Source organism: Drosophila pseudoobscura, chromosome 2, assembly GCF_009870125.1.
Source record: "Drosophila pseudoobscura strain MV-25-SWS-2005 chromosome 2, UCI_Dpse_MV25, whole genome shotgun sequence".
Taxonomy (NCBI): Eukaryota; Metazoa; Arthropoda; class Insecta; order Diptera; family Drosophilidae; genus Drosophila; species Drosophila pseudoobscura.
Genome location: NC_046679.1, coordinates 25,606,569 through 25,619,550, shown reverse-complemented (window position 1 = coordinate 25,619,550; position 12,982 = coordinate 25,606,569). Strand labels below are relative to the sequence as shown.

Here is a 12,982-nt window from a genome sequence, read left to right as displayed (position 1 = left end):
AATCTAGAAAACCGAATGGTTCAGTTCGGAAGCCAATACACTCTGTAGTACATATATGCACAAGGTTCTTATCGGTTGTTGTCGTTTGTAAAATATTAAATGCAACATCTACATACTATAGGGTTATGTAAACGTAATCCAAGGGGGCATTCGACGTTGGTATAAAGAGCTGCGCGTCAGTTCAGAGCCACATTTGAATATCATCCATTGTCAGTCCAGCATTCAGGACTTCAGATGACCAGCAGTGGGACAGATTTGACCAAGCCCAAGAATCTCTTATAAGCTCCATTGGAATTCTTGCAGATCTCACTCTCGCACTGTTGCAATTGCCCGTGGGCGCTGATGTGTCATTGAACGTACGTCGAGCGGTGGAGGGCATTACACAGCTGAAGGCGGAAAATCCGGAGCTGCAGCTGGCCATCCTGCCGGAGAGTTTCAACGCGCCGTACGGGGTGGAGTACTTTGCCAAATACGCCGAGTCGATACCAGATGGGGCCACATGCCGAGCGCTGTCGCGCCTCGCCCTGCAGTTGGGTCTCTACATAATTGGGGGCAGCATAGTGGAGCGCGATGCAGGAAAACTGTACAACACCTGCACCGTGTGGGCGCCCAACGGCAGCCTCATCGGCAAGCATCGCAAGGTAAGCCTCCGCGAGCTCTCGTATCTAGACAGCCCAGTGACTTACTGAGACCCTGGCAGATTCATCTGTTCACCATGAACATTGAGGCCGCTCACGGTGGAGGCGTGCAGTTCGATGAAGGGGCTGCCTTAACGGCTGGCTCAGAGCTGACGGTGGTGAAGATTGGCCAGCACAAGGTCGGCATTGGGATTTGCCACGACAAACGCTTCGAGGAACTGGCTCGGATCTACCGCAATTTGGGTGAGACTTTAGTCCATACGCCGTATGGCAGTGGTGCGGGGATGTGATATGCATGCATTTCCCTCAAGGTTGCTCTATGCTGGTCTATCCATCCGCCTTCTGCATATGCCAGGGACCCATGCATTGGGAGCTTCTGCAGCGCGCCAGGGCCACGGACAATCAGCTTTTCGTTGTCACCTGCTCGCCCGCCAGGGACAATATGTCGGGATACGTGGCCTACGGCCATTCGATGATCGTGGACCCCTGGGCCCGGGTACAGCGGGAGGCGGGCGAGGGATGCGAGTTCATTGTTGAGCAAATCGGTGAGTTCGGTCATTACATGCGGATGGCCTGGCCGCAACACAGCAGAGTATACGTACTTTATCCCCCGTAGACTTTGACATGGTTGAGCAAGTGCGTCGCCAGATTCCCATTCACCAGCAGCGCCGAACTGATGTGTACGCTAAGGCCAGGGCGGACTCTTAAAGCTGGACTACACAACGAATTTCAATTAAATAAAGAACAATTAATAGCAGCGGGAGAGCAGTTCACTGATATGACTTGGCTTGCTTATCGCCACATGGTCGCACAAAATTTTGAAAACAAATCGGAACGCTATATTCCAGTATTTAATACCGACTTTAAGATACCCGCTATTCAGACTCATAATTCGTGCATTTATATGTATTATCTGTATATATTTTCTTGGGTACTCGCGTATACAAAATACCCTTGGTACCGGGCACTCAGAGAAATGTCTCGACGCTTGAGTCTGAGTAATGGCAAGGGACGTAGATGAGTGGTATCAATGCCAGTGGCTCGGATGGGCTTCAGTCCAGAGCTCGCTCTCAGTGCCTTCGAGGACGCGATTGAAGAAAGACGCAACAAAGAATGAAGTCGTTGGGGTTGGGAGCTGCATTTGCCCTACTTTTCTGTGTGTGGTGGGGCACAGCGCAAGCGCAGGTTGGCTATGTGCGGCATCTGTCGGAGCTGCGCATAAAGGAGCTCAACGATCTGGCCATTCGGATCGGGGACTCGATCAACCCGGAGATATACGCCTGCGACAGCTATTTCGACTACGTGTGCAGTCGTAATCGACCCCTTTTTTCGATTATGGGTAGGTAGTAGAGTCAAGGTAGTAGATACCAACTTACCCGTACCTATCTCCGTAGGGCACATGCCACAGACAAGTGAACTCATCCAGCTGCTGACCCAGCTGCAGAACGACCCCGAGCAGTTCGAGGCGAAGCAGAAGCTGATGGACTTCTTCATCTCTTGCAACACCCTGCGCTCTCTGGAAGACTGCTATCGCGAGACATTTGAGTTTTTCAAGCCGCTCTTCGGATTCATAATAACCAAGAATCTGGCCAACAGCCACGAGCTGCGCGACTTCCTGGATGTCCTGGACCGCTTCGTCGCCAGGTCGAAGAAGATCTTTCGCTCGGACTCGCATCCCATTCTCGGCAAACTGGCCACGTACAAGGAGAAGTTCCGCACCCCCGGCATCTACTTCCACTCCGGCGACCTCAACCGGGAGTACAGGGCCCTGCGCATCTACCGCGAAAGCTATGAGCACAACATCCGGAACCTGGAGCAGCATCGCAAGAGAAACTCCACCTACGAGCTGGGAGTGCAGAGAACCATGCTGGACTGGAGCCTGTACCTGTTCCAGAGCAGCAACAAGCCCATGTCCTACTTCTACCCCACTTTCACCGTCCACCTCTACATGACACTCTTCAACAGCACCGAGCGGCAGCGCGACTTTACGCGATTCCGCGAGGAAGTCGAGTGCCTCAAGCTGCCGCAGTTCGTCAATGTGCTGGACGAGGCCCGGGTGCTGGCTGTAATCTACCTGAAGAGCTTCCGCTACGCGTGGCATAACTATAGCGACTGGATTACCTCCTTAACGACGCACAGGGAGATCTACGACCACGAGGACACAATACTAAAGAAGTACCACCTAAACAACAAACGTTTGTTCTTCACGCTCTACGCACAAAATTTCTGTGAGTTTGGCAAGAATCTGGCTGAATCGCTCTTCTACTTGGGTCTTAAGCAGAACGAAGACTTCATCAATAGCTACTCGTGTGGCTATCAGACTGAAGTTTCCAGTTGCGTCTGACCAACTAGCCAACTAATTGTAATTATCCCTATTCCAATTCCGAATCAATTGTATCACGAACTCATATTTTCCCATGGCCTTATGCTGCGAGTAGCAGTAAGAAAACTCATGGCTTCTGCCAGTTATAATATACTTTGTAATGATATAGCCTTTTACTCTGCGGGTCTTAAAGCTCGCTCATTAGTCGGTTCTTCCTTCCTACCACTATTCGCGGAAATCCCTTTTTGCAGCTTGTTCGAGGGGCTGCTCCTTTGCCGCCGCTTCTGCGGTCGCGGCTGCCTTTTCCAGCCTAAACTTTTGCACCTTGTCAAAGTAATCCCGTGCCTCCTCCCTGCGATAAAGTTTTGCCAAGTCGCTGCAGGATTTGCCGACGCCATCCAAAGCCGCCAGATCCGCCCCGTGGGTAACAAGGAGTTTGATGAGCTCCAGGCTCGCGTCCATAACCACTGAAACCGAAAACCAAGTTAAAATGCCATTGGATTCAGTCCCTCTGGACGTACCCCCGTGCATAAGCAGAGTCCAGCCGCAGGAATCCTGAGCCTCCAGGTTTGCCCCCGACTCCAGGGCGAACCTCACCATTTCTATCTGATTAGCGTCGACGGCGCAGTGGGCGGGCGTCATGCCGTTGCAGTCCGTTGCCTCCAGCCGCGCCTTTTTGTTCAGCAGGATGCGCGCCGAGGGCAGGTGTCCGTAAAAAAAAGCCAACTGCAACGAAAACAGGTCAAGGCTGTCAGTGTGAGACTGTCGCATAAGAGCACTCTGGCAGGCACCAACGTGGAGCGGCGTGCGTCCGTTGCCCGGGTTGCCCAGATGCACGCTGCAGCCTGCCGAGAGCAGCACATCTATGATGCACATCTCGCCCTGCACGATGGCGTTGGCCAGCGGAAGAAAGCCATTCGGGGCGGGGTATTCTATTAGGCTCGGTCGACGGCGCAGCATGCGCTTCACCAGGAACTGCTGCCCCTTTCGGATAGCACGGTTCAAGCAGTTGGTGGAGGGCAGCGCTGCCTCCGTGCAGGCCTACAAATAAAAAGCAATAAGAAGCATTAAAGGTATCCGTTACTAAAACGCTTCCGCTATTGACAATTGTTGCGTTTTTCTCATTCTGCAAGTATGCTTTCGTCAAAAAATCATCTTTGCCACGAGCTTCTCAATTTCCGTTTCAGGGAAACACGAGATGGAAATGGAAATGGAAGTGGGAATGGGAAACTCCCAGTCCCGACTTTAGTGTATTTACAATCACATCCGTTGAGATGGCTAAAGTCACGTAGCAGCGGCCATCCTCAGAGATTTTCAGCGCTTTTATGCGCAGTCGGTGTCCAAAGTTCTCCTCCAGATTGGGTATCTCTGTGGGGGAGCTGCTGCTCCATTGCACCTGCCGCCAGCCGTGCCGCCTGTGGTACTTCTCGACGCTGTAAACCAATGCATTTTCGAGTGGCGCCCAATCCAGTACCACGCTATTGATCGTCTGCTGCAAAATTCGGGGCTCAAAGCCCGGCCACCGTGGCTCTAGACTGGACTCAGTGGCTGGATTGAAGTTCGGAATCGGTCCCAGCTGACTTTCAAAACTTGTATCGCTTTGCTTCTGCGACTGTCTATTGTTGAATGTGTTTTCGGACATGCTGCCTGCCGTTTATACACATTTAGCCAATTTGCCAGCCTTATTGGCTTTGCTTGCCACATGCCGGCTAAGCCTCCTATCCCTTCCACGCCCATAGCAATGGCAGCGCCAACAGCCAACAGCCAACAACCAAAAGCCATGGCAACGGCAATGGTTACGAAAACCCCTTGGGCGGGGGCCAGCTCGGGGAAGAGGATTTGGGATTTTTGTTAAATCAATAAATGGGTGCAATGTCGCTGGTGACGGGATGGGGATGGTGATAAAGATGGGGCTGTTGATTGCTGATTGCCTGATCCGGGCCCGTTCGTTCGCCTGTCCCTGGCAGACGACTCTTTTTGTTTGCGTCCGATGTGCTGATATTGCCACTGTGGATGAAGTGGTTGTGCTGGTGCGGTGGATGGCCTGGATCAATGCATGGGTGGGTTCCCTTGGTTACATAGTTTTTGATGTACTGAAACTGAAACTTTTGTGTCCTTGGGTTGGGGCTTGACTGTGTGTTACTTAACGAGCCTTTGACACACTCCGTGCGGTGATGACTCCGGAAATTTTGGTCGGAGACTCGGGTATTTATCTGCCCGGCGCATTGTGCCAACTCATCGACCGCCACAGGGACACGGACTCCGACCAACACAGAGATACTAGTATCTTACTCGCAGCGGCAGCCGGAGTCGGGGCCCGCCCGAATTGTCAGGCACAGTCTGTGCAAAGGCTGGCACATACACATGCAAAAAATTATCATTTGTCAAAATCAAAACATGAAACCGTTTTAAATTAAGCCACTCTGCCAGTCATACGCCCACGCCCCCATGCCGCTGTGCCGCCACTTCGTCTCAACTTACTCGCAAAAGCCTCATCTCATCCCGCCGGGCTTGTGCTTGTGCCTTGTGCTTTTGCCGGGCCTTCGAGCTGGCATTGTCTGTGGGTGAAGTGAAGTTCGGTTGTCATCTTTGCGGCGGCTGCTGTTGAATCCTCATTGATTGAAAACGACCGCAAGAGCCTTCCAAATGAGGGGACGGAGAGGAGAGGAGAGGGGAGAAGTGGAGCGCCCCGGAGCGGAGACGGAGGTATTCAATATCATTATTTCGTGACAGGGGATCAGGGGAAATATAATATTAGCATCGTCCTGTAGTTGGCAACTCGAAATAAGGAGAACGATTCATAATACGCTCGTAATAAAGAGCCGTTTCAAAAGGCCATTTTACGGTCTTTAAAAACTAGCCATCCGGAATGGTGTGCAATGAATACATTTGGATCAGGAAAGCCCTATACTCCGATGACGGGCGAGATGAACTATCAATGAAAATGTTTCCTAGTGCATCAGGTGCATCCTGGACCATAGTTCTTGCTGGTGACGCCAAGGTCCAGCAATGCAAACGTTTAACCGCCTTCATTGATCTTGACTTACTGGGCACTCTTTGCCCAACTGCTTGTTCCACCAGCCTTTAGAAACGTAAAGCTCAGCCGCAAAACGATAAACCCTCTAAAAAGAACACCCCGCCGCTTCAAAGCCAAATAATATATAGGTATTTGCTGTACATATATGCAGACTTTATTTCATAAAGCAGTAATGTAACGTTTTACGATTGTCGGAATGTTTTGCACGTGGAGTTAAATGGAAAAATTTTTGATATCAGATACTCGTATGTTCCTTTTGCATTCATTTTGGCTGAGGAATACGAGTACATACTGTATTTTTACTTTTATTGAGATAGTTGTTCCCAGGAACACCTGATGATAGGATGGGACAATTTTTGTCCAATTGTCCCCCAAGGGCATCTCAGTTTCGGTGCTTGTCTCACAAAAAGAATGCGTTCTCTTGCTGTCTACGCTGCGGAAATCTCCAGGCGAATGGGTCTCCCGGCTGTCATTAGGGCCCGAATAAGCTGGAAACGGCTGCCATGCGCCAAATGCGCCCAATTTGCCTGCCGACTGCTGAGGACGGAATGAACAATGGAAAGACGGACGGAAAGAAGAGCGGAAGGCAGTGCCAAAAATAATCATAACCAAACCAATAGACGATGTGGAGCGCCTTAGCGAGCTCTCCGGAATCGAGGAAGACAGGGAGGAGGTGGCGACGGCGACGGCGGAGCACCCAAACAGGTGGCATAAAGCGAAATGGGTTTGATTTTAATCAAAATAATGGGCTCCGGCACCGCATGATGACGTGTATGGCTTAATTAAATAATTTATATATATTACGCATACGCCCTGTGCACGCACACACCCACAAGAATTCGGGAATGTCCCACTCCTGTACAAACGTGTACATTTTTACGTTCATATGCAGCAGAGGCGACAATGGCCCTACAAGTCAGCAGGGCGGATTCTCCTTGCGAGTGGCAGCAAGAGGGCATGCTACTAGTCGGCTGCCTTATCAGCGCCCCGCTTACACTCGATATCATCCGGCTGGTGCGTGAGGTTTACAAGCGGAACAGCCTCATAAGGGCAGCGCACAAGGAGCCAGAAATTAGCGAACCCAACGCCTGTCGCCGGTTCCTGTACGCATATCCGTGCGAGCATCCATCCGTAGTCGACGTACGAGCATGAAGCAATTTGCTTATCAAGCCCCGAGAACCCCCAGAACCCCTCATATGAGTATGCGGCAGTGGCCCGCATCCAGCAGATACACTTGCAACTACACTTACGTCCACACTTGCAGTTACATGAGGGAAAAGTTTGTTATTAGCTGGCTATTTGGCTGCAAGCTTTTGGCCAGCAAGCTTTCCTTTTTTTTGGGGGGTCGGCTGTCAAAACTGACAGAAGTGGGCCCAAATCTTGCTCTCTGCATCTCCGTCCCTTTGTCTCTCTCTCTCTCTCGCTCTCGCTCTCTATCTCTGCCTCTCTGGTCCCGTATGCTTGGCCTGCTCTCTTTCTCTCTCTCTCGCGCTGTCTCTCTGTCTCTCGTTTTGAATGTTATTGCCACAAAATTTACACTGGCTAACAGTTTGGCATTTCGCTGTACGTTTTCGGCAGTTTCGTGTAGTTTGGCACCAGGAAAAGCGACAGAGCCGAGGCAGAGGCAGAGGCAGCAGCAGCAGAGCAAACCTTTTTCGGTATGTATGCCTCGTGGCCGAACTCTCCTTCAGTGTGACGTTGCTGTAGTTCCGCGAGCCTAGTGCCTATTGGAGGAATATACGAAATATTTGTAGTTTTACGGTGCCTTCGACGGTTGTAGGTAAGCCCCCTGGTGCGACGCGTAGTACCGCCAGTAGTTGGAGGTGAAAATTTCTAATCACATTTCCCTGGTGCTATCAGAGGGAAAAAAATGATGTTACTTCGAGTGCTGTTTCGCGTTCTGTCGCTTTTCCTGTATATATCCATACCCATACCCATACCATTGACTATGTCCATACCCACAGCCCAATCCGTACCCATTCTCCGCTTCCGTTGCCACTCCCGTACTGCCGCACTCCGTGTATTACCCCAGAGACAGCAATGCCGTGGTGGCCAGGACGTGACGTTCATCTTAAGCAGGGAGCGTCCGTCCGTCAGCTCCGTGGGAGCGGGAGTAATAAGCAATTTGTGGAGGAAAAGTTAAATCGCGCAGCGCAGCGCAGCGAGCACTGGCGAGAAATATAATTGATTGGTATATAAAAAGCGGAGCAAATCCAGTTCCAGTTCCACAGCAGAAAACAACAAAGCCAGAACAATCCACATAAATATATTTAAGGGTACATACATCCATACAAACATACATATACATATATGTATCTATAGGTATGTATTGTATATCCACTGCGTTGGGATGAAGATGAAGGCCTGCGAATTGGTAGGAAACTATAATTGTTTGAGTGGAAAACAATATAGTCGAGCTACTGCTGCTGGCACGGGAACGCCTGGATTTGTATCACACTAATTAGAAATGGAGGAAGTACGAGGCTGCTTTGCGAGATCGCTTCAAGGCAATTGATGCACTTGTCACGGCTAAATGCCGACCACAGACCACCGGACGGGCGGACAGGCGGACGTGGCCAGAACTTTGCAATTTCCTTCTTTCAAGCTGTGCGCTTCCGACGCCCCGCAAAAGTTGTGGATGGATGTCTGCCCAGAGTTGGGCTACAGAGCTCTCCATATGCAAACAAACTATAAAGGCAGCTGACAAACGAACAAAGCCAAAGACGATGGCGTTGGTTGTGGGATGTGTATGTGTATGTGGGAGTGTGGGAGTTGGGTGTGGGTCTGGTGGTGGCAGCGATGATGATGATGGTCTTCCACAACTCGTTAGCATATGCCCCATACGGGAAAACAGCAGGGAAAACAAAGCGATAACAGGGACAGGCAGCATATTATCAGAGCGTTTTGGCCTCTTGGCCAAACCACGAGCGTAGACGGCCCGACAGCGAGAAAGCGAGAGCAGAAGCATGCCAGAACAGAGCCCAGGCACGAATCAATATCGTATTTCCTGTGGCCACTCCGGGCGCAGGCGCCGGCGCTCAGATGTGGGCAACGCTGTATTTCAAAGTCAAAAAGTCAAGAGAGTGGGAGAGCAAGAGAGATTGAGATAGGACAGGGGAGTGTGGCTGCGAGAGGATGACAAAATTATGTAATAGACAAAAAGTAAATGCAGATAAATATATTATTAGTCGAACAAAAAGGCAAAAAGTTAGCGCCAGCGGCCATTACATAAAAGCAGGCATGGCATCGAGAACAGCAACAAAAGCAGAGATGTGCTGATGCTCGGAGCGCTTTACCTTTATATGAGCGTACCCGCTTTCCTTGCGTCAGAGCAGGGCGGCGAATGGCTCTCTCTCTCACTCAACAAGAGGAACCAGAAACACGACACAAGAAACGCTCAAACGAGCTCAAAAGCTTCGCTCTGGCGTTGAGTGCTTTCGGCTCAATTATTGGATTCTAGGGAGGCAGAGGGGAACGGCACGGGAACTGGCGCTAGCGCCGACTGCGCTGCCTGCGCCGCAGCAGCCTACAGCTGGTCGCCGCTCTGGGTCTGGCTCTGGCGCCGCATGAGCCGAGTTTTCCATGTAGGGAACACGGCAGTGTGCTGCAGAAGAGTGCGAACATAGCATGAAGTAAGAAGCGCCGAATAAAACATAGTCACGGCCTGCCTGGGCGGAAAGTGGAAAACCAAAAGTATTAAAAAAGCACACACCTATACACAGGCACACACACTCACACATGCACATGTGCGTTCTACCGTGGCTGTGTGAGTGAGCGTGTGCACAAGTGCATTACATACTGGTACATTATGTACGAGTATGTTTGCCCATTGTACATATACGTATACGTATATACATACAGACGTAGGCCCAGGCTTAACAATAAAATAAAACGCAAATCGGGAGCAAATCGCGAGCCCACTACGCACACATCACAGATCACAGTGGCCCAAAAACCCCCTACCCACCGCCAATCCGTTCTTCCACCGTTCCGACCCCCGAAATGGAAAACTAATTCAATTATAAGCAATAAATTCTTTCGAGCTAATTCAATTACGCTATGAGTTGACTGTGGGAACAGCTTTATGTAATAATCAGTGGCGAAAGGCTGCGCGAGCGAGAGAAAAAAGTTTCGGGCCTCTGGCGCACTCCACTCCGTTCTCAAAAAACGTATTGGATCGAATTTGTTTGCTGTGCGTGTTACGTAAAAATGTTGTTTTCCTGAGGCACCAGCCCCCAGAACACAGCCCGCGACTCGGAAGCCACCCCCCCTAATGGGCACTTACGTGCACGCTCGCATAAAAGAAACCCTAATAAAGAAATATCGATAGGGGCAACAAAGCCAGCGACAACGACAACGGCACCGACAACAACAACGACAACGACAACGACGTCACAATAAAGCCACCAACATTGTGGGGTCCTCGGGGTCCTCGGGGTCTCCGGGGTCCTCCGTATCCGTATGAAGTAGCGGGGGCTACTTGTGTGTCCACTATTTTCAAATTAGATGATATGCCAATAGACCGAGTGAATCGAGATCCTGATGCCCCCTTTTGCTTATCTTTGCCTTGCAGAAATCCTGTCTGTCTAACGCTCGCTCTTCTCTGCGGACTTCTTTGAAACAAACACACTTCAGAGCTAACGATTTCCAATCTCTGCTCCTCCTGGCACAGCACCAACAGCAGCATCAACGGCAACGCGCGCAAACACTGGAATCTCCGACGGCAATCTCAAAGGAATACTTTCTGAACTAAAGTCAGGTAAGTGAGTGAGTGAATGGGCGGGCGGCCGCCCAACCTTTCCCAGAAGTGTCCAAAGTATGCGCAAAGTATGCTCCAAACTTATACGCGCTTTACGTCAAATGTTTGCGCCAACTTTTCCACATTTTCACGCGTGAAGTGCCCTACGCGCGCCTAATGCTGGAAAAGTGGTGCAACCTCATTACACAACCTGCTGAGTTCCCAAGGAGATCTGCGATTTCACTTGGACTCGATTCCGTTTGCCCTCAGCCTGCCCTGTTCCCAGCCAACACCGACACCGACACTGACACCGACACCGACACCGTCACCAAGACCGACAAAGCCAAAGCAAATAGGTTAATGCCAACTCTGCGCATACTTGATATTCTGCTGAACAAGCAGAAAAGCAAAGGGTAGCGCGGCGTATACTTGATATTTACTGACCCTTTTCCAAACGGCTCTCGCCCGGCCCGGGCCGGCCCGGCCAAGGCAGGCGGTGAAATACTCATAGAACACAGGTCGAACACAGCTTATTTGCGTGTTTATTGGCTTTGACTGTGGCTTTAGCTTTGGCTCCGACTCTCATAGTTGTATCAAAAAACTTCAAACGTAATTGGATAGCCTTCCGGTCGGGGCTGTTCATTTGTTGAGGGAGAAGGAAACGGGCTGTTTTTCTGCTGGGGCCACACCTTGAGCCACCTGCCCATAAAATTCGAAGCACGAATGCCATAAATTTTCGCTTTTATTTACATATATTAAGTCGGGCATGCTCGTCCTTGCAGGAACAAGCTGTCCACACTGTCCGCCCGTCGACCCCTTTTCATTAAAAATTTTCAGTTTCTGGGAAGCTGGAGATTAAAGTGAATTTTCCAAACTGCCAACGCTCTGGCCAATAAACAATTCCGTCGTTTGCTGACTGACTGCTGGCCACAGGGCCCGGACTCGGAGTCGGAGTCGGAGCCGATCTGGAAATTCCTTGCAGACCCAGCTTAATTCATTAGCTTGAAGTAGAGACAGCGCCAGCCAAGGCCCAGCAGCCACACAAATACTGACTGGAACCAGAAAGTGGAAGAGGAACGGGGCCGGAGCCGGGGCCGGGACCTGGCAAGGCCTGCCAGCTGCCAGCCGTCCGACTTTAGCCCGCTGGCGAATGCTTTTTATGTCAAACTAATTTCGTTGCTCGTTTGCTGGTGTTGTTTTAATTTGCGCAGCTAGCCAGAAAGCAGGCGGTCTCCTGCCTCCTGCCTGATGCCTCCTGCCTGCTGCCTTCAGCTTAAGTTCGTTAGCCCAATTTGCGCAAATATTAATACATGGTTACAAAGACACAGACACAGACAGCAACAGGACTAGCACCATCACCAGCATCAGCATCAGCAGGATGCTTTGCTGAAGATGAAGCTGAAGCTGATGCTTCCCCGCCAGCGGCGTTAATAAAATTGAAAATTTTTGGCTGGGAGGCACTGAGCCCACATTCATTATGGCATTATTGTGCTAGAGGACCCGGACCCGGACCCGGACCGGGACCGAGGCCTGGGATATTAGATTTCCCCGAATTAAGTACAGCATCAGGGGCGGACCGTGCCGAATGACAACCAGGGGGAGGGGAGCACAGCTGCAATTGATGGAGATGTGGCATCAACTGAGTCTCCAACAGAAACTGAAACAGGCACAGACACAGACACAGATACAGACACAGAATGAAGCGAGAAAAAGAGAAAAAAGAAATCAACGGGCGGGAGGGAGTTAAAGATGGTTCTTTACTCATCTCGAAAGCGATTTCAAAGAAAACGTCAGCGGCTGGCTTGCAAAGGCATCCTACCAACGGCATTTAAGCTAAGCGGCTTAAAGTATCAGGCCGGGCCAGGTGACAGGGCAGCTTGGGGGATCGTCGGCGGTGGGCCAGCTCTTGCCCGTCCTGTCACATCACAATTTAATTTGCTTTCTTCTCTTTGCTGCCTTACAGACGCAGAGGCCAGCGCGGACCGCGAGTGCACTCTCCAGCGACCGGCACAGTCCAGGAAGAACAGGACATAACAGGACAGAACAGGACAGGGCAGGACCTCATCAAGACACGCCTGTAAAGCGACAGCCCCAAGATGGCGGCCTTCATAGCCAAGCAAATGGTTGGAAACCAATTAAGTGCCGTTAAAGGTAAGTCAGGCGAAAACGCGCGCGCAGATACTCGCTCGTACATTAGAGTCCACGTTTTATTTTTGGCACCCGATCAATACTGTTCCCTTCTCTAT

At 50.8% G+C, this 12,982-nt stretch overlaps 4 protein-coding genes across 13 annotated transcripts in view; 3 read left to right on the top strand and 1 right to left on the bottom strand.

The window, feature by feature from the left end:
* Positions 1-138: 138 nt before the first annotated feature.
* LOC13036445 (omega-amidase NIT2-like) lies at positions 139-1,415 on the top strand. Of its 2 annotated transcripts, none has more exons than XM_003736768.3 (5): positions 139-244; positions 304-641; positions 701-881; positions 950-1,183; positions 1,255-1,411. In XM_003736768.3, exons 1-5 carry the CDS (start codon positions 235-237, stop codon positions 1,344-1,346), a joined length of 855 nt encoding a protein of 284 aa, XP_003736816.2. In that variant the 5' UTR covers positions 139-234; the 3' UTR covers positions 1,347-1,411. The 2 variants fall into 2 exon arrangements, with proteins under 2 accessions (XP_003736816.2, XP_015038069.2); XM_015182583.2 differs by having other exon boundaries at positions 220-241; positions 1,255-1,415.
* Positions 1,416-1,544: 129 nt separating this feature from the next.
* Positions 1,545-3,127, top strand: LOC4802761 (uncharacterized). The gene is made up of 2 exons (XM_001359585.4): positions 1,545-1,977; positions 2,033-3,127. The coding sequence occupies exons 1-2, from the start codon at positions 1,752-1,754 to the stop codon at positions 2,980-2,982; spliced, it is 1,176 nt and encodes a 391-aa protein (XP_001359622.3). The 5' UTR covers positions 1,545-1,751; the 3' UTR covers positions 2,983-3,127.
* flip (ankyrin repeat and SAM domain-containing protein flippy) lies at positions 3,113-4,713 on the bottom strand. 2 transcript variants are annotated; one of them, XM_015182581.2, is made up of 3 exons: positions 4,543-4,713; positions 3,483-4,002; positions 3,113-3,428 (listed from the first exon to the last, which is right to left on the bottom strand). In XM_015182581.2, exons 1-3 carry the CDS (start codon positions 4,696-4,698, stop codon positions 3,187-3,189), a joined length of 918 nt encoding a protein of 305 aa, XP_015038067.2. In that variant the 5' UTR covers positions 4,699-4,713; the 3' UTR covers positions 3,113-3,186. The 2 variants fall into 2 exon arrangements, with proteins under 2 accessions (XP_015038067.2, XP_015038068.2); XM_015182582.2 differs by having other exon boundaries at positions 4,220-4,662.
* A 2,925-nt stretch (positions 4,714-7,638) lies between these two features.
* The window catches only part of cpx (synaptic transmission protein complexin), a 29,924-nt gene continuing 24,580 nt past the window's right edge, over positions 7,639-12,982 (top strand). For 2 of the 8 annotated variants that reach the window (XM_015182580.2, XM_033385354.1), the window contains exons 1-3: positions 9,580-9,691; positions 10,572-10,757; positions 12,700-12,887. In XM_015182580.2, coding sequence (XP_015038066.1) covers positions 12,833-12,887 — 55 coding nt within the window. In that variant the 5' untranslated portion in view covers positions 9,580-9,691; positions 10,572-10,757; positions 12,700-12,832. Of the gene's footprint in view, positions 7,779-9,534; positions 9,692-10,571; positions 10,758-12,699; positions 12,888-12,982 lie in introns of those variants that run through there. The other 6 variants (XM_001359582.4, XM_015182578.2, XM_033385257.1 and 3 more) reach the window with 6 other exon arrangements.

Excerpts from the sequence above, each read along its gene's own strand:
- LOC13036445 (XM_003736768.3), top strand. Across the intron at positions 882-949 it reads TCGGATCTACCGCAATTTGG|GTTGCTCTATGCTGGTCTAT; the intron begins GTGAGACTTTAG and ends ATTTCCCTCAAG. Across the intron at positions 1,184-1,254 it reads GTTCATTGTTGAGCAAATCG|ACTTTGACATGGTTGAGCAA; the intron begins GTGAGTTCGGTC and ends TATCCCCCGTAG.
- LOC4802761 (XM_001359585.4), top strand. The coding sequence starts at position 1,752 with ATGAAGTCGTTGGGGTTGGGAGCTGCATTTGCCCTACTTTTCTGTGTG. Across the intron at positions 1,978-2,032 it reads ACCCCTTTTTTCGATTATGG|GGCACATGCCACAGACAAGT; the intron begins GTAGGTAGTAGA and ends CTATCTCCGTAG.
- flip (XM_015182582.2), bottom strand. The coding sequence starts at position 4,603 with ATGTCCGAAAACACATTCAACAATAGACAGTCGCAGAAGCAAAGCGAT. Across the intron at positions 4,003-4,219 it reads CCATCTCAACGGATGTGATT|GCCTGCACGGAGGCAGCGCT; the intron begins GTAAATACACTA and ends TTTTATTTGTAG. Across the intron at positions 3,429-3,482 it reads GACTCTGCTTATGCACGGGG|TGGTTATGGACGCGAGCCTG; the intron begins GTACGTCCAGAG and ends TTTCGGTTTCAG.